Raw genomic sequence first — 19,544 nt, 5'->3', positions numbered from 1 at the left:
TGAGAAAAATGGGTTTGAAACTGTTTTCCTTTCCTACTCTTCCCACCCAGACTGAGGGGATAGCATATATAGGTGGACAGAGGAGAGCAAGATACCTTCCATTTGTTTGCAGAAGAGATCCAGGATAGCTTTCTGGAACATTGGGTATCCTGTGGGTGAGCGACAAGAGATGGGGCCAAAAAGACAAGTAGTGCAGGATGTTTTAGCAATCGGAAAGGTTTTGTACTTTGTCCCAATGGCAAGGAAAGTTCTTTTAGTGTTTTAAAATGAGCATTAAAAGAATGAATTGTGTTCAAGAAAGATCATCATGGTTATATGTGAAAAACAGATGAAAGTGCAGTCAAATAAGAGGCTGGACTAGTAGACTGTTTAGGAATGATGAAAAGTTATTAGATTTTAAATATACGTAGGAAGTAGAATTGAGAAAACTGGGTGATTGGATATATTTGGAGGGCTGGGTGGGGTCTAAAGCATGAATATAGATTTGGGAGTCATTAGCACGCAGATAGTAATTGAAACCATGGGAATGGATTAGGTAGTCCTGGGAAGTTGTCAGCTGTCTTTCCTCATGGATGTCTTTCCAATGGATGATATCAGATTCATGATATCTAAATTTGAGCAAATTTTCTTCTCCCATAAACTCTTCCTCCTTTTTCCTGTTTCATATTTCACTGCCATCATTGTCCAAATAACAAGAAATTCATATCTTCTTTGATTCTCTTTTTCTTGATTCCCAATGTCAATCACTTAATTCTATAAAAACCCTCTTAACAGTATCATGTATTCATTCCCTTTTCCACTGCAATTATTGTCCTAGTTCAGCTTCTCATCTTCATTTGCTTAGATAACTTGAATAGCCCTTTTCTAGTTATTCAATTGCTACCTCTCTAATTACATAATTTCTGAGTTATCTGGCTAAAATCCAAGCTAGATGATGGTACTCCCTTCATCAAAAACAAAGAAACTTCTAGGTTCTCAGGTGACTATATATAAAAGTCCAAAATGTTCATTCTGTTCTAAATACCTTTCTTAATCTACCTGCGATCTATCAACCTCACCGTCTACATAGGTCTCCATCTGTGCCACAGCCTGGGTGCACTTGATTCCCCCCATTTCCCACACATGTCATGCCCACCCTCTTAAAGCCTCCACAGACACTTACACTTTTCTTTCAGCCAGGATCCCTTTCCTCTCCTTCCTTGTCTATTGAAATTCTTTTTGAAGGCTCATCTCAAATACATCTTCCTCCTTGAAAGCACCACAGATCCTCTTGATAAGATTTTATAACTTGCTTTCTTTGTACAGTAATCCTATTTTGGTTACATGTCTTTCATAGTATTTATTTCTGCCTAGCTTTAACTACGTTTTGTCATATGTATGTTTGTCACATTAGATTTTAAGTTCTTTGAGAACATAAATTAGGTTTTTATTCCATGTTGAATTGTCTAAATTGTTAACGTGGTGCTTTGTAAGTAGTTAGAACTTAATGAATGTCTGTGAAATAATGAATGCATGAGTGAATGAATGAAAATATATCTGTCAGGCATTTAAAACCTATAGATAGCAAGTTCAACCCCAACTAATAAACTTAAAATCAACCATAGGGAGATACGTTGCCAACAGCAACTAGAATCTAGATTAGGTTTTATCTTATCAGTTCTGTACTTAGAGTTCTAGAGACATGTGTGTATTTATTGTGGCAGTTTCCCCCGTTATCACACTATGACTGTCCATTACTATGAACAAGCTTCTTCCCTAGATATGAATTGCTTTCTAGTTTCTCTGGATATTCTGAATTCACACCTGCTCATTTAGGACTCTGTCAAACATTTCCTTGGGAAGTAGACCCTATACTTATCCCTTCCTACACATACACACACACACACACACACACACACACACTCACACACACACTACACACCAGGTGCCAAGTGCAGATGGCTTCAAACCCAAGTTCTCTCCCTTTCATGTGGCTGATTAAAGGTAACAAGTGCTAACTTTGCCCTTGTTGATGTGTTTCATTCCTTAGAGAGGAGGCTTTGAGTGACGTGACTCTGCACATCAGAGTATGGATGGCCTCATACCTGGTCCACTTAGTCAGGTCTGTTCACTGACCCACAGAGATGTGGCTCAAGTGCCTCCCTGGCTTAGATTACATGGGTTATAACTTTAATTGGGGCAGTAAGAAAAGGAAAGCATGGCTAGTACAGATAATAAACAGATACGTTCTTTTTTAAAGGATAGGAACATTAATTTTTTTTTTTACTTCTGCTTTTCCCCTACTAAGTCCAAATCTATTTTGATAGTTATGCTTAGGGAAGCAGACACTCTTTGCCACCACGCAGAGAAGTTAGAAAGATTTCTGCTGGGAAATATCTGATATAAAAATGGGTGTGATAAACATTTTAAACTGGGTGAATGGTCCCTATGTTCTTTGGGAGCCTTCCATAATAATTTCTATTGATTTTTTAATAAGAGAAAAGCTGATGAAATACAGGCTTTTATGTTAGTGAATTCAGCTAGCAACATTCTTTGTTCTCTACAGATGTTCTGGTTTTAAGCAAGATGGGAATTTCACAGATTATTTTCCCCAGCTTTTCCCAGGAGTAAACAAAAAGGACTGTGAATATGTGGAAACATGCTGCTCTCAACCAAGGCTGAACAATTAACTCCATAGCAGACTCACCAAACACTTGTGGCTCATAATCCTTTGTTAATGACCATTCATGGAAGGTAGAATTTATGACCCATATCAAGTATTTCTCAAGTGGTAACTAGGTTATGGCATAGTAGATTAACTTCTTTTTAAGTAAGTTAACACAAAAAGAGTTAGTTTGAGAGAGAATTGAGGGAAATATAGATTTCCCACATAGGTAGAAAATAATCTTTTGTAAATTTAAATTTGGTTTTTATTTTATAAGAAGCTCTATCAGAGAAGGTGTGGTCTTGAAACCTTTACTGATGCTTTGGTTATCTACAGAATCCCATAGGAAAAAAATGTGAAGAGAAGAGAATCAAGAGGTAAATAACCAGAAAGAGAGATAATAACACACTGCTGTTTTACATATATTTATTCACTGGTCTAATTGGTCCACATTGCTGCTTATCTCTGTTTCAACTTCTGTAAAAGCTTAAATCTAAGATTATAAGATTAATCTGAATTAGTACCCTTCACTGCCAAAATTTCTTCATTAGCCTAAAAGTCATGCTTGAATAATTAAAACATAGGGAAATTTTTTGCAAACACTATACACCAGAAACCTTCAACATCTGATTTTAATATTACTTTAAAAGAAATTATTTAAATACTTGATTAAAATACCACATATCTACTTCTTTTTAATGAAATAACATCATACAAACTCTTTAATGACTATTTAATACATTATGACTCACATGCTAGAAGTTTTCTTTTTAGGTAGGTAGAAACATTTATTAAACAAAAGATAAAAGCCCACCAATAGCTTTTAGAATCATTATTTTTTTCAAAAAGCTGTCCTTTCACATTCTTTTAACATGCTTACTTGTCATTCAGCATAATTTTACTGTCACCTGAGAAAGAGTATGAAACGATATTTGTGCTTTTCTGCTTCGAGTTTATTTTTGAAACGTCTGTCACTGGTTGAAGTTGTTAGAATATGGTACTTACTCCTAGTATGCAGTTATTTATAGCATTTTAGACATTTAGAAATGCTGGATACCTCATCTGCCTGTGTACATGAATTTTACCTTTCTTATTAAATTAAACATTTTAAGACCGACTGGGTCTCATATGTTAATGTATCCTCCACAGCTTCTGGCACTATTAAGTACTCAAGAGCTCATGGATTCATGAGTTAAACCCTGCTACAGCCCAAAAGGATATTAGAGTTGATAACTATTTGGATATTTATTATGAAATGGAGTCAAGGTCATGGACTCAGTCTTTGTAGGCTTTTACCCTTGTTATGAATGCAGATTATGAACTATAAACCATCTCATAATTGCAATATGACCTAATAGAATTGGGAGATAGAATGAAATTCTACCAATATGAATCATTGGCTGTTACTGGAAAGTCAACTTGAAGACCCTGGAGATGGGCAGGACCTTATATATCCAGTTTACATGTGAAGTGACCAAAGTGTCTTTCTAAATGAAGGACTACATGTATATAGTATATTTAGAAATCCACATTTTTCAAGACAGAGAGGAAAGAAGTAAGGTGCGTATGTTGTTTGAAAACTGAAACAAGGATCAAAATCAAATCTTTACTGCAACAAGGTCAACATTTATTTAGCACTACCCAATAAAACTTTTCTGCCATGATGGAAATGTTTTATATCTGTGCTGTCCAATATGGTACCATGAGCCAGATGTGGCTATTGAGCACTTGAAATGTGGCTATTGAGACTTAGAAGCTGAAATTTAAATTTTATTCAATGTTAATTAACTTAAATTTAAATAACCAAGTGATTCGGGGATACTGTATGGACAGTGCTCTTATAGGTTAACAAGGATCGAGTATAATAAATTAATTGGATTCTACTATGTGACAGGTACTGTGCTAAGTGTTTATATTAATTATCTAATAGGGTTATTATGAAATGTAAATCAGTTAATACACACAAAGCACTTAGCATAATGCTCATGCAAAGTATTCACTATTAGGTCATTTATCAGTCCTACAAGGCAGATGCTATTACCTTCAGTTAATAGATGAGGGAACATGAGTCCTACTGGAGTTAAGTAACATACCTGAGGAATGTAGCTAGTATAATGCCAAGCTAGAATTCAAACCCAGGAAGGCCCTGCACCAAGTCTGTGCCCTTCACAGCATCTAGTAGAATTGTCATCTGAAGGCTCTAAACCAGTTATTTTTGATGACTGTATTGACTCCAAACACCATGCTGATTTAAAAAAGATGTATTTCTCTCCTACAATTTGCTACAATTACTAGTGTATGTATGTGTCCAAAGGAACCACCACATTTTTCTGCCAGTAGATATGTCTATTAGATCCTTCTCCTCTCACCCTGACTATCTGGTCTGTCCACTGGACAGTGGAAGGAAACATTAAAAAGTCCCCTGTTGTATGGTCACCTTATCTTTAATAAAGGAGGCAAGAATATACAATGGAGAAAAGACAGCCTATTCAATAAGTGGTGTTGGGAAAACTGGACAGGTACATGTAAAAGTATGAAATTAGAACACTCCCTAACACCATACACAAAAATAAACTCAAAATGGATTAAAGACCTAAATGTAAGGCCAGACACTATCAAACTCTTAGAGGAAAACATAGACAGAACACTCTATGACATAAATCACAGCAAGATCCTTATTGACCCACCTCCTACAGAAATGGAAATAAAAACAAAAATAAACAAATGGGACCTAATGAAACTTCAAAGCTTTTGCACAGCAAAGGAAACCATAAACAAGACCAAAAGACAACCCTCAGAATGGGAGAAAATATTTGCAAATGAAGCAACTGACAAAGGATTAATCTCCAAAATTTACAAGCAGCTCATGCAGCTCAATAACAAAAAAACAAACAACCCAATCCAAAAATGGGCAGAAGACCTAAATAGGCATTTCTCCAAAGAAGATATACAGAATGCCAACAAACACATGAAAGAATGCTCAACATCATTAATCATTAGAGAAATGCAAATCAAAACTACAATGAGATATCATCTCACACCAGTCAGAATGGCCATCATCAAAAAATCTAGAAAAAATAAATGCTGGAGAGGGTGTGGAGCACTCTTGCACTGCTGGTGGGAATGTTAATTGGTACAGCCAATATGGAGAACAGTATGGAGGTTCCTTAAAAAACTAAAAATAGAACTACCATACGACCCAGCAATCCCACTACTGGGCATATACCCTTAGAAAACCAGAACTCACAAAGAGTCATGGGGCTTCCCTGGTGGCGCAGTGGTTGAGAGTCCACCTGCCGATGCAGGGGACATGGATTCGTGTCCCGGTCCGGGAAGATCCCACATGCCGCGGAGCGGCTGAGCCCGTGAGCCATGGCCGCTGAGCCTGCGCGTCCGGAGCCTGTGCTCCGCAACGGGAGAGGCCACAGCAGTGAGAGGCCCACGTACAGCAAAAAAAAAAAAAAAAAGAGTCATGTACCAAAATGTTCATTGCAGCTCTATTTACAATAGCCAGGATATGGAAGCAACCTAAGTGTCCATCAACAGATGAATGGATAAAGAAGATGTAGCACATATATACAATGGAATATTACTCAGCCATAAAAAGAAATGAAATTGAGTTATTTGTAGTGAGGTGGATGGACTTAGAGTCTGTCATACAGAGTGAAGTAAGTCAGAAAGAGAAAAACAAATACCATATGCTAACACATATATATGGAATCTAAGAAAAAAGAAAAAAGTCATGAAGAACCTAGGGGCAAGACAGGAACAAAGACACTGACTTACTAGAGAATGGATTTGGGGATATGGGGAGGGGGAAGGTTAAGCTGTGACAAAGTGGCACGGACATATATACACTACCAAACGTAAAATAGATAGCTAGTGGGAAGCAGCCGCATAGCACAGGGAGATCAGCTCAGTGCTTTGTGACCATCTAGAGGGGCGGGATAAGGAGGGTGGGAGGCAGGGAGACGCAAGAGGGAAGAGATATGGGAACATATGTATATGTATAACTGATTCACTTTGTTATAAAGCAGAAACTAACACACCATTGTAAAGCAATTATACTCCAATAAAGATGTTAAAAAAAAAAATTCCCCTGTTGGTCAACAGAGAGTACCCAGGACCATGACTCAGTAGACTCAATGTAGTAAATGTACTACCCTCGAGTCAAGGTGCTAGGAAGTCACCTTACATTTTTGGCTCTCAGTTTCTTAATCTGGAAAATAAGCAAGTGATCAAAGGCAGAGATTGGGAGGGAAACCAGGAAAAATCCTTGCTTGTTCTACATCATTGGGTTGCCATAATGTGAAAATGAGATAGTATTTTAAAAATACTTTCGAAAACATTCTAAAGCACAGTACAATTGGTATAATATTCTAAATTACTGTCCTTGACCTTTAATCAAAGTATACTGAGATAACCCCTGAATACATCAATATTATTGTGAAGAGAAAGGTTTGAGACAATAACTGTGAACAAATGTTATGAATTATTAAGAAATGTATTTATAAGCTGTACCATGGTACTTTTAGTTTGTTCATTCCATTCTGTTTTGAAGAGCTCTTTGGGGAACTCCAAGCCATTAGGAAAGATAGACTACTGAAAGAGAGCCATAAAGGAAGCTTATTATTTCTGTTATTTCCCCAAGGGACTTACCATTTCCAGCAGGTTTAAGAGCAGGCAGCTGTGTCTTCTGACAATATTATAAGCTCGACAGCAAAGCTCCACAAAATCTTGGAAATGCTGTGGGTTTTTCCCACCCTCTGTAATAAAGTACTCCATCTCTGAAGTAAAAATAAAAGGGGCTCTGTCCCTATAAACCAAAAAACAACACCAACCATAAGCAGGAAGAGAAATGGTTTGAAGGGTTATATTAGGCAGTGACAACAACTTATTTCCATTTGAAATTTTTTGTTATATTCTAATGCATGAACCTCCTTCATTGTAGGACAGCTGGAGAAACTTGCTAACTGTAGACTTTGAATAATGTAGCTGAACTGCAACAGAGAAGGAAGGGTAAGTTATTTTACAAAGTTGACCTATATTGGCTTAAATAGTTAATTCCAAGTTCTATTTGATGTGAATATTATTCATTAAAATTAATTTAAGGCCAAATTAATAATTAAGGTGATTTTACAGAAAGTGTATTTATTGCTAATTTTTTAAATGATAGAACAGATCATTTATTTAACCTCATGGTGCTTTTTTTTTTTTTTTTTAAACCTTTCTTTTTCCCTTAGATGGTATGCTGACCCTTTAGGTAAAAAGTTTCAGGCAAAAGCTAAGATATAGTGGGCCAACATCAGTCCCGGGATCCCCCTTTTGGGCCCCACAGCCAGCCACCACTGGGACCCTGTCCTGCCCACCAGTGGGTTGGCAGCCTCCTCTTGAGCCAGAGCTGGACAGCCAACCAGATGGGGACCAGCCCTGACTACCTGTGCACCCACAGTAGTCTGCCTCATCACAACAGAAGGGCCCACTCAGCCCACATAAAGGGCACCCCTAGAGCATACAGCTCTGCCGACCAGAGGGTAGTGTGCTGTTGGGCCCCATAGGACATCTCCTACATAAGGCCATTTCTCCAAGGTCAGGAAACATAACTGACTTGCCTAATACTTAGAAATAAACAGAGAATTAGGCAAAATGAGGAGACAAAGAAATATGTTCCAAAGAAGGAACAAAACCCCAGAAGAACTTTGGAAGTGGAGATAAGCAATCTATCCCATAAAGAGCTCAAGGTAGATTGTACAAATGCTCAACAAATTGGGGAGCATTATTTGCAGTAGCCCAGATATGGAAGCAACCTAAGTGTCTATCGATAGATGAATGGATAAAGAAGACATGGTGTATATATAATGGAATATTATTCAACCATAAAAAATAATGAAATCTTTCCATTTGCAACAACATGGATGGACCTAGAGGATATTACACTAAATGAAATGTATCAAACAGAGAGAGACATATATACCACATGGTTTCACTCACATGTAGCATTTAAAAAACAAAACAAACAAACATAGCAAAACAGAAACAGACTCAGAATCAGAGAACAAAGCGGTGGTTGCCAGAGGGGAGGGAGGTGGGGGGATTAGTGAAATAGGTGAGGGAAATTAAGAGTTACAAACTTCCTGTTATAAAATAAATAACTCACAGGGATGTAATGTATAGCATAGAGAATACAGTCAATAATATTGTAATAATTCTGTATGGTGACGGATGGTAACTAGACTTATCATGGTGACCATTTTGTAATGTATAAAATATTGAATCACTATGTTCTACAGCTGAAACTAATTATGATGCCGTAAGTCAGTTATAGTTCAAAAAAAGAAAAGCTAAGATATGTCATGACAGGTTCTTTCAGAAGGTAATCTGAAAAAACAGATGTTACCAACTTACTGTGATATGCTTAGTAAGGGAAAAAGGAGGTAACTATATTTCATTTCTGGAAAAACAGAAAAACAAAGGACCAGAAAGAAGGACCAGAAGATCCTGTTTTCCCTATATTTGTCAGTTTTTTCTCATGTTATCTGAAACAAGAAGAGACCTGAGATGAAGTGTTAGTGCTTCTAATAGAGAGAGCAGAGAGAAGGCTGCTCACCCGCTCTGTGATGAGGTCTCCCTCACTGAATAAGAGCAAGGATGAGACAGAGTTTCAATACTGATTTGGCCAAAGGTCATCTAGAACAGCAGTCCCCAACCTTTTTGGCACCAGGGACCAGTTTCATGGAAGAGAATTTTTCCACGGACCGGGGTGGGGGTGTGTGGTGGGGGGGGAGGCGGATGGTTTTGGGACGATTCAAGTACATTACATTTACTGTGCACTTTATTTCTATTATTATTACATTGTAATATATAATGAAATAATTGTACAACTCACCATAATGCAGAATCAGTGGGAGCCCTGAGTTTGCCTTCACTTGCCACTCACTGATAGGGTTTTGATATGAGACTGCAAGCAATTGACTGATTATGGTCTCTGTGCGGGCAAACCTGTCTGCTAATGATAATCTGTATTTGCAGCCACTCCCAGCACTAGCATCACTGCCTCAGCTCCACCTCAGATCATCAGGCATTAATTCTCATAAGAAGCACGCAACCTAGATCCCTCGCATGCACAGTTCACAGTAGGGTTTGCCCTTCTATGAGAAACTAATGCCATCTCTGATCTGACAGGAGGCAGAGCTCAGGCGGTAATGAGAGCAAAATACAGATGAAGCTTTGCTCGCTCCCCCGTCGCTCACCTCCTGCTGTGCAGCCCAGTTCCTAACAGGCCACGGACTGGTACCGGTCTGTAGCCTGGGGGTGGGGACCCCTGATCCAGAAGCATTTGGAATGCGAATACAGTTTTGAGTAAAACGTTGTTAAAAACAATATTGATTACCTCTAGTAGTTTTCTGGTAGCATCTTTAGGATTCTCTATGTATAGTATCATTCTCTATGTATAGTATCATAGTATAAGTATAGTATCATGTGGTCTGCAAACAGTGACACTGTAGGATTGTATTGCTATAAACTTCCCTCTTAGAACTGCTTTTGCTGCGTCCCATAGATTTTGGGTTGTCGTGTCTCCATTGTCATTTGTTTTTAGGTTTTTTAAATTTCCTCTTTGATTTCTTCAGTGATCACTTCGTTATTAAGTAGTGTATTGTTTAGCCTCCAGGTGTTTGTATTTTTTACAGATATTTTCCTGTAATTGACATCTAGTCTCATAGGGTTGTGTTCGGAAAAGATACTTGATAACAATTTCAATTTTCTTAAATTTACCAAGGCTTGATTTGTGACCCAAGATATGATCTATCCTGGAGAATATTCCATGAGCACTTGAGAAAAATATGTATTCTCTTGTTTTTGGATGGAAGGTCCTATAAATATCAATTAAGTCCATCTTGTTTAATGTATCATTTAAAGCTGTGTTTCCTTATTTATTTTCATTTTGGATGATCTGTCCATTGGTGAAAGTAGGGTGTTAAAGTCCCCTACTATGATTGTGTTACTGTCGACTTCTCCTTTTATGGCTGTTAGTATTTGCCTTATGTATTGAGGTGCTCCTATGTTGGGTGCATAAATATTTCCAATTTTTATATCTTCTTCTTGGACTTTTTTCAGTTTCCTATAATTTTATAAGTATATATGACCCTGTTATTTCCCAAACAAACTACCTCTTCCTTTCCAATATTTATACCTTTTATTTCTTTTTCTTCTTCTCTCTGTCTCTTTTTTTTGCCTCATGGCACAGCTAAGACCATCAGCACAGTGCTGAACAGAAGTAGTGAGAGAGAGCATCCTTGCCTGGTTCCTGATCGCAGGGCAAGATGTTCAGTCTAGTGTTTCAACTGAACATTTGATATGAGCTCTAGATTTTTTCCGGGTGCTCTTTACCACTTGAGAACATTTCCTTCTATTCCTGGTTTGCTGATTGTTTACGTGAATATTTTGCCATGCACTGTTTCTACATCTAATTGAGATATTTTTTCTCCTTTAGTCTGTTAATGTGGTGAATTATATTGACTGATTTTCAAAGGTCAGCTAAGCTTAGATTGCTGGGAAAAAACCCTCTCTGGGTTATGACCTGTTATTCTTTTTATATATTGCCGGATTCGTTTTGCTAATAGTTTCTTAGGGAGTTTTACATCTGTGTTCACAGAGGACAGTGCTCTGCAATTGTCCTTTTCTTGTTAGGTTCTTGTCTTATTTTAGCCTCACTGAATTAGTTAGGTAGTATTTCCTCCTCTATTCTCTGAAAAAGCATGTGTAAGAATGTCTGAAGTTTTCCCAGTGAGGGTGTCTTGTGGGTGGAGGCCCCACAAAAAGACCCGTCCTGCCCCAGCATCGACAGTGTTGTGCAGGCGGCAGACACTCCGCGAGGGGCGTGCAGCTCCCATGCTCCCATGCCCATGAGGCCTCCACACAGTTACATGGCTGCTTCCCCACTGCTCCTGGTCCAGCATCACCAGCATCACCTGGGAGCCTGTTGGAAATGCCAGTTCTCAGGCTCACCAGCCTGGTTGACTGGAAATCCTGGAGAGCCAACCCTGCATGATGGGAGCACCAGACATGATGTAACTCAGAAGATGCAAGAGGAAGGGGAGCAGCAGGGGTTTCCAGCTAATTTCAACACTGCTCCAGAGCTGGGCACAGATCAGATGGAGGACCACGCTACTGGGTGAAAAGTGCCAGCCCTTCTCGATCCCCATGAGCCAGTCCATGGCTGCGCGGGGACCGTCGCGCCCGCCGCCCAACTCTCTCGGCCCTCAGCTCGCGGCAGCGGTGGCAGAGGCCGGAAGTCCATAAAGATTTTTGAATGAATTGAAGACATTTTAAAATTTGAGCCCAGCAGCCTAGATATAACTAAGTTCAGTTCAAGCAGTAACTGAGAAAAGTCAAGGATTATTGAGGAAGCCTCTGAATTTTTTTGGTTAATTTTATGTATATATGTGTATATATGTATATATATATATATGTATATAGCTGTTTGTTTGTTTGTTTTTGGTCATGCCATGGGGCTTGCAGGATCTCAGTTCCCTGACCAGGGATTGAACCTGGGCCTCAGCAGTGAAAGCCTGGAGTCCTAACTTAGGCCACCAGGGAACTACAAGGATAATTGTCATCTTTACTGTTGCTATGCTTAGCTATTTTAATAAAAACATAGTAGTGAAACTGCACCTCAGATTGGGTCTTGAACCCACTTGCTGGGACTCGAACTCAGCCTAAACCCAGATTGGGACTTGAACCCCCGAGGCCGGAACTTGAACCTGGCCAAAACCCTGATTGGGACTTGAACCCATGCAACCGGGACTCAAACCCGGCCAAAACCCAGTGTCTTCCAACTGAGATCACACAGCTGGTTTCAGTACTTAAGGAAGCTCAGGTTCTTGATGTCTCATCGCAGAAAGAATTCAGTGAGAGACAAGTGATAGGTAAGAAGTGGATTTATTTAGAGAGAAACACACTCCACAGACAGAGTGTGGGCCATCTCAGAAGGTGAGAGTGGCACCAGGGTATGGAGTTGTTAGTTTTTATAGGGGTGGGTAATTTCATAGGCTAATGAGTGGGAGGAGTATTCCAGCTATTTTGGGAATGGGTGGGGATTTCCAGGAATTGGGCCACAGCCCACTTTTTGATCCTTATGGTCAGTCCTGGAACTGTCATGGCGCATGTGGGTGTGTCATTTAGCTTTCTGATGTGTTACAATGAGCGTATACTGAGGTTCAAGGTCTAGTAGAAATCTACTTCTCTGCCATCTTGGACCCATTTGGTTCTAATCAGTTTATGTGATGTCCTTGGGCTATGTCATTCTTTCAAAGGTTGTGTCCTGCCCCCTTTCCTCCTGTTTCAGTAGAGCTGGAAATCTCACTAATTGAACTTGGTTAACCAGACCTTTCAGAAGTGTGTATATTCAAATCAGAAAGCCACAACTCAGGTATTTTGTAGCTGATCTGGAGCAGTGGAATCTAATTGCAGGCAAAGTATTTTGATGAAAATAAGTAAGCTACCTCTGTCTGGCTGTGGTTTTTAAATTTTATTGTGTGATCCATGCTACCACTAAATGTCTGGAGGAGAAGCTGATGTAATAATTGCCCCACTTAGCTTTATATTCATTCATTCATTCAATCCTTCATTCATTCATTCAAGAAAATTTATTGAGCACCTAGACACTGAGGAATTTCTTAAGAATCAAGTCCAAATTTAAAAATTTTTGCTCAAAATCCTTTTATATTTGGCCTACATTGACTTATCTAGCCTGTATGCTATGAATTTACTTTACAGCCCTTTACTTTGGCCAAGCTGGGAGCACAGATGTTGAAAACATGAGATACAGCATGGGTTCTAATCCTGGACCTGCTGTATCTCAGTTTCCTCATCTCTGAAATGGACAAGTAATACCTAACCTAGCTCTTCAAATTGCTGTGAGGATTAACTAAGAACATATACACAAAGGCCTGACACAGAGAGGACTACACACTTGTGAATGGCTATTTGAGGTTCTATGCAGAGGGCACAGACTGCAGGCCTGCCAGCCAGGCTTCAAATCATGTTCTACCACTTAGTAGTTCTGCAACCCTCAGCAAGTTACTTATCCTCTGTGTGCCTCAATCTCTTCCTCTGTAAAATGGGGATAAGAGCACTTGACTACTGGGATTGCTGAGAGGATTAGATGAGTTATAGCATGTAAAAGTACTTAGAACATAGCCTGGCACATAGTAAACACTCAATAAATTTTAAATACTCTAATTAGTCCCCAAACTAATAAAAATGTTCTAGAGCTGAACCTAGTCGAAGCTAAATCTCCTTTTCTCTTCAAAAATGCCATCTGTAGAGTGCCATCTTTCCTTCAAAGTTTAATTTACTCCCAGCTCTTCCATGTAACCTCTTTGGTTGCATAAGCCCTTAAGTGGACCTTTGAATTTGGTAGCATTTTTTACATATCACTCACCCACAGAGTCATCACTACTGCTAACATTTTAGTGAGTTTTAGCAATATCCTAGACTTCCATAATCAGAATAAAATCTTAATTTTGTATATAAAAGTTTTCCAATTCTTTTTTCTTACTCTATATACTGTTGTATATTTGCTATGTTGAATGAAACTTTTGAAATAATTTTGAAAGAGCCTAAATTTTACAACATCCTGAAATTTTCTTTTCTAACATAATAGATACGCTTTTCTTTTCAACAGAGAAAAGTATGTTTGATCAAAGTGATTTCTCTCGGAAAGTTTTTGTAGTTATGCTTAAGTTCATGTGATAACACATTTCCTTCTTCCATGGTAACCACCATTATAAATCAGATGAAGAAATATTATAGCAGAGAGTCAAATACACAAAGGAAACATATCCGTTAGAGAAAATATAAACTAATAATAATACTGAAGAACCCAAGTTTAGCTGTGTTTAAATTATTACCATAGTTTAAAATGCTGCATCTTTTCTGTATGATTTGCATGGCTCACTTCTGAGCAATTTTAAAAAATAACTCAGAATTAGACTAAAACTTTTCTAGAAATGGAAAGAAGCCTCACGTGTGAAACAGAATCCTATCCCATCCCTAGAGGCTGTAAGAGCTGTAGGTGGTACGTGATTTATCAATCTACTCAAATATGAACCTAATCCTAGGTTACAGAATTAGGGTACTGGAGCCTGTGTCTGAAGTTTAAGTAGGACTTATAAACCTGAGATATAAATTGGCTGTGGCAAGAGGGAAGATTGGAAATGATTTGGTCTCTTAGAATCTATACTGTGTTGCATTCTGAATAAAATGTTGAAAATCTCTCATTTATAGCCGTGCAAATAAACGAGAAATTTCTTGTTGTGACTATCCTATCTTTTTTTCTTTTTCGTTTCCAGATAAGTGGTTTTACTGTTACCTGCCTAAGTCCTAACTAATCATGCTTCTGTACCTTTTACCTGTATAGCTTCCCACTTCTGGACATCTTTTCTATTTCTCTCTCTCTCACCTGATGTCGTCATACTAAGGGATCAGGATAAAAATTTTTTTCTTTTAAGAATTCTTCTTCTTTTTTTTTTAATCCCAAAGGCTATGCATTTATTCCTTTCTAAATGGTATATAATTTCATTTTAGGGCAAGTAAGTATGTGTTTGCATTAATGAATATATGAAATGACAAAATTATTGAAATGGAAAACAAGTTAGTAGTTGCCAGGGGTTAAGGATAGAGGGGTATCGGGGGGTGAGAGGGAAGTGGGGTAACATGAAGCATCCTGGGGGTGATGAAGCTGTTCTGTATCTGGATGGTATCAATATTAATAAGCTGGTCATGATATTGTACTGTAATTTTATAAGATGTTACCATTGGGGGGAACTGGTATAGGGCACATGGGATCTCTTTGTATTACATCTTAAAACTGCATGTGAATCTACAATTATCTCAAAATAAAATGTCTAATTAAAGTTTGTATAAGACATCTGGATATAAATATTGATAGAAGCTTTGGATGTAACTAATACCAGTTTGCTGGAGACAGTACAGTGAGAAGAGAAAAGGACTAAGATAAATCTTCAGGAATCTGACATCTAGTGGCTTGGTAGAAGGGAATCATCCTGCATTGAACACTGAGTAGGGAAGAAAAACTAGAGGGTGATGATGCATCATAGAAGGCAAGCAAAGAGGGTATTTTGAAGAAGAAATAGTCAACACTGTTGAAATCTGCTGCTAAATTAGGTAAAATGAGGAATAAATATTGTTGGGTTTAGCATTATGGTCATCATTGATTTTATCAAGTAATGAAGAATAAAGCCAGATTGAAGTGGTTATGGAATAGGAGGTAAGAAAAGAGACCAGGAGTTTAGAACCGCCTTCAGGAAATTTGGGAAGGTGAGCAAAATGGCACAGATACTAATTTTTGGGGGCAAGGTTAAACTGTGGAGCGATAAGCATATTTCACAGTATTATTTAAAAGAGAGATGAGGGAATTCCCTGGTGGTCCAGTGGTTAGGACTTGGAGCTTTCACTGCTGTGGCCCAGGTTCAATTCCTGGTCAGAGAACTAAGATCCCACAAGCCACACCGTGTGACTAATAAATAAATAAATAAATGGGAGAGGAACGCAAGGAAAAATGAATTATTGATAGCATAATGTATGTAAGAAGATGGGAGGGAAATGGTTCCAAAGCACAGATGGAGGTATTGGCTTTAGAAATGAAAGACTAATCTTCTATTATCACAAGAGAGAAGTTTATATGCAGATGTAAGTTTGTGAGTTTTGTACTGAGTACAAAAGCAGGCTCTGTTCTATTCCTTTTTATTTTTCCCCAAAAAAGTAGGAGGTGTGGTTGTCTGTCTAAAATAAGTAGTAGTAGGGAGGGTGGGAGGGAGGGAGATGCAAGAGGGAAGAGATATGGGAACATATGTATATGTATAACTGATTCACTTTGTTATAAAGCAGAAACTAACACACCATTGTAAAGCAATTATACCCCAATAAAGATGTTAAAAAAAATAAAATAAGTAGTAGTAAATAATGGGTTGGAGAGATCTGAGGTTTACCGTGTGAGGATAAGTATTGTGGGATTGCTGGGCCATGAGGACGGCCCATTTGAAACTGAGGACAATATCTGCCCTGTTGTGTCAATGCTTTCTTGCAGTGCTAGGCTGCTCAGCGCCACTAGCCCTCACAGTGGAGACTGCCCTATTCTGAAATACATTATTAAGGTAATGGACCAAGCATGCTAACTGTAATGGATGAGCTCTGAAATAGCAGAAGTGCTGCATCCTTAAAATGAGCATTATTTCATTTATTGAACTATTCCTTAAACAAATATGTACATACTTGAAAAATGAATGATGTTTGATTTTAAAGTATCGAGCACATAAGCTATTTGAGGACATAATTATTCACAGAAGCAACTTCCTTATATGTGAATTATGCAGTCTAAATAGTACCACTGGGCTTCATCCCAACAGTTCAGGGTGGTCTTTGGCCATACTGAGTTCAACAAAACAGTCCCTGGCAAGCTGAAAACTGGAGTCACATCCCATGAGCACTTAACTTCTATTAGATTAATGACTCCTATTAGATGTATTTTTTTAATGTAAGAAAAAAAATTAAAAGAGAGTGAGCAATTGTGCCTGATTCTTCAGTCATAAAAGAGCATATTGCCCATAGATGGGAGAGTGGCCCTGCTATCGTAACACCTGGTTTTAATGTTTGAATGCCTCCCATCATGCAACCATCTTGCAACACATTTGATTATAGTTGTTAAAGACATGAATTTAATATATATCATGGCCATAAATGCGGATAACTATGTCATCTGGTACTAACTAAAGAAACAGCCATCTTTCCCAATGCTGAAGAGGAAACAATATGTTGGAATTACTGAGAAATGGAATTACCAGATTCCTACATGGCACCTTCCCAAAGTGGACTATAACAATGTAGACTTCTGTCTTAGTTTGTGATTCGTAAATTAGAGAAAATAACAGTAGCTACTGCAAAGAGTTACTGTGAGGATTAATTAAGCTAATGCATATCAAGCACTGATAAGGCTTTAAAGGGTAATTTTGACTTTTCCTTTTAGAATCTGATCCCATATACTGGATGACACAGCACCACACTAAGGAGCACTGCTTTCTGCCACTCCCGGTGATATTTCACCACAATCTGAGAAAAGCTACGTGTTTCAGTACTGGTGATGTAGGCAGGGGATATGGAGAGAGGACTGGAAAGACAGAGAACTCAAGCAAGGATGCATGATAGAGTCTGTCTTCTGTGCTCTGTGAACATACTTATTTTTTCCTTTTATAGGATAGTTCATCTAAGCAACGGATAAAGCCTGTAAATGGACACATACAAATGGACATTGAAAGTCTCGAGGGCTGAATACGTATTTGTACCCTGAACTGAAATGTGGGACTCAGTAATGAGGCACATTTTATGTTTATTATTGAAATTATTATTAATTTCATGGATTAAAAATGTTTTGTCCCCAGGAAATATCATAGTAACATTAAAATATATTGTTTTAAAGATTTCTAAAAGCTGCAGACTCCCATCATAGTGAATGGTGATATTAGCATACAAATAAATGACTACAGAGTACATTGGGCAATGTTTAGGCCTACACTTTTCCTGATATCACAAATGACCTGCATTTCAGAGAGCACATTTTGCTGTCCAACGGAAAGAACACAAGTCTCTTATCTATGAGTTAGTTGCGAAGGCAGTTTTGGAATCTCCATTGGACAGGACAGAACCTTGTATAATTAGACAACACAAGAAACCTCACATGTGCAATATGATGAGAACATAAGGGGCAGGTACTATTACAAAAAGAACACTCAACACCCCGTGAGAGCTCCACGCGCTCAGCAATTATTAACTAAGGAGACCCTCACCAATAATCTCTTAAGTGTCAAACATGTTTTCCCCTGGTTTAGCCTCTTTTATAAATACACTGTGGGTCCTAAGTTAGACTCTGGGAGGTCCCTGATCTTTAACTGCTTAATAACTTCAGATACTGACTCTGGAGTTCCTCCCAGGCTCAGGTACACTGTCTCTCTTATTTGAAGAGGGTAGTTAAAACAACTTGACCTCTTCACAAGGCCTACTTTCCTGAGTCTGATATTTTGGGTGTGAGTTTAGAGTAGATCAGAATTTTATGAGAATGGCAACAGAATGGTCAGCTCCTCCAAATTCCCATGTTTTCCCCTCCTTGAGCTTGAGTTCAAGGGAAAGTGCACAGTTATGCTTTGCATGGAATTCCAGTGTATGCTTGGAACAGAAATTAGTCTGGATATAGGGAAAAGATTATTAATGCTATAATGCTTGGGTGACAATGAATGGTAGTATCGCATTTTAAATACGATAAGGTTTTAAAATCAGGTTGAAGGTGTAAATCAAGAATAGCCCAAGTTAACTCTGAAAACATTTAAGTCACTCTTAAAGTTACCATATGCATGATCAATATTTATGTATAAAGCTTGAAATGACCTTTTATCTCTTAAGTTTAACATCAGGAGTGTCTCCCCCAGCACAGAAGCAGGTACTGTTTCTTCATTTGGGTACCAGAAGAAGTTCTAATACTAGGCTCATGTTTCGGAGATATCTGTAGTCTTTCTTCAAAAACTAGACTCAGATTCAGGGATATGAGACGCTTATATTGACAGGCACATTGTACCTTAGACCAGCTAAGGAGTCAGCACTCATGTCTGCCATCTTAAGCATGCTTTGTTCTCATTGGGTGCAGGAAAACAGAATCCTTACACTATTTAAATTGTTTTCTCTCTCCCCTTCCCTCTTTCCCTCTCTTTGTTCCCTTTGTGTCACAAAATTTTCTTCCTTTCTCAAGCACCCTTCACTCTTTTCATCTGAAAATCTGCAAGTCTCTTTTTGAAGAAAACTCATGGTTGGGTTTTTTTTTTTTTTTTTTTTT

The 19,544-nt window shown here is 38.3% G+C and overlaps 1 protein-coding gene across 2 annotated transcripts in view; it reads right to left on the bottom strand.

Annotated features, from left to right (window-relative positions):
• The window catches only part of PIK3C2G (phosphatidylinositol-4-phosphate 3-kinase catalytic subunit type 2 gamma), a 335,075-nt gene that overhangs the window by 112,979 nt on the left and 202,552 nt on the right, over positions 1–19,544 (bottom strand). For both annotated transcript variants that reach the window (XM_024733232.1, XM_024733233.1), the window contains one exon: positions 7,304–7,460. In XM_024733232.1, coding sequence (XP_024589000.1) covers positions 7,304–7,460 — 157 coding nt within the window. The remainder of the gene's footprint in view (positions 1–7,303; positions 7,461–19,544) is intronic.

Source organism: Neophocaena asiaeorientalis, unplaced genomic scaffold, assembly GCF_003031525.2.
Source record: "Neophocaena asiaeorientalis asiaeorientalis breed wild unplaced genomic scaffold, Neophocaena_asiaeorientalis_V1.1 scaffold150, whole genome shotgun sequence".
Lineage (NCBI taxonomy): Eukaryota > Metazoa > Chordata > Mammalia > Artiodactyla > Phocoenidae > Neophocaena > Neophocaena asiaeorientalis.
Note: the sequence above shows the minus strand (reverse complement) of the source record. Positions and strands in the feature narration are given on the sequence as shown.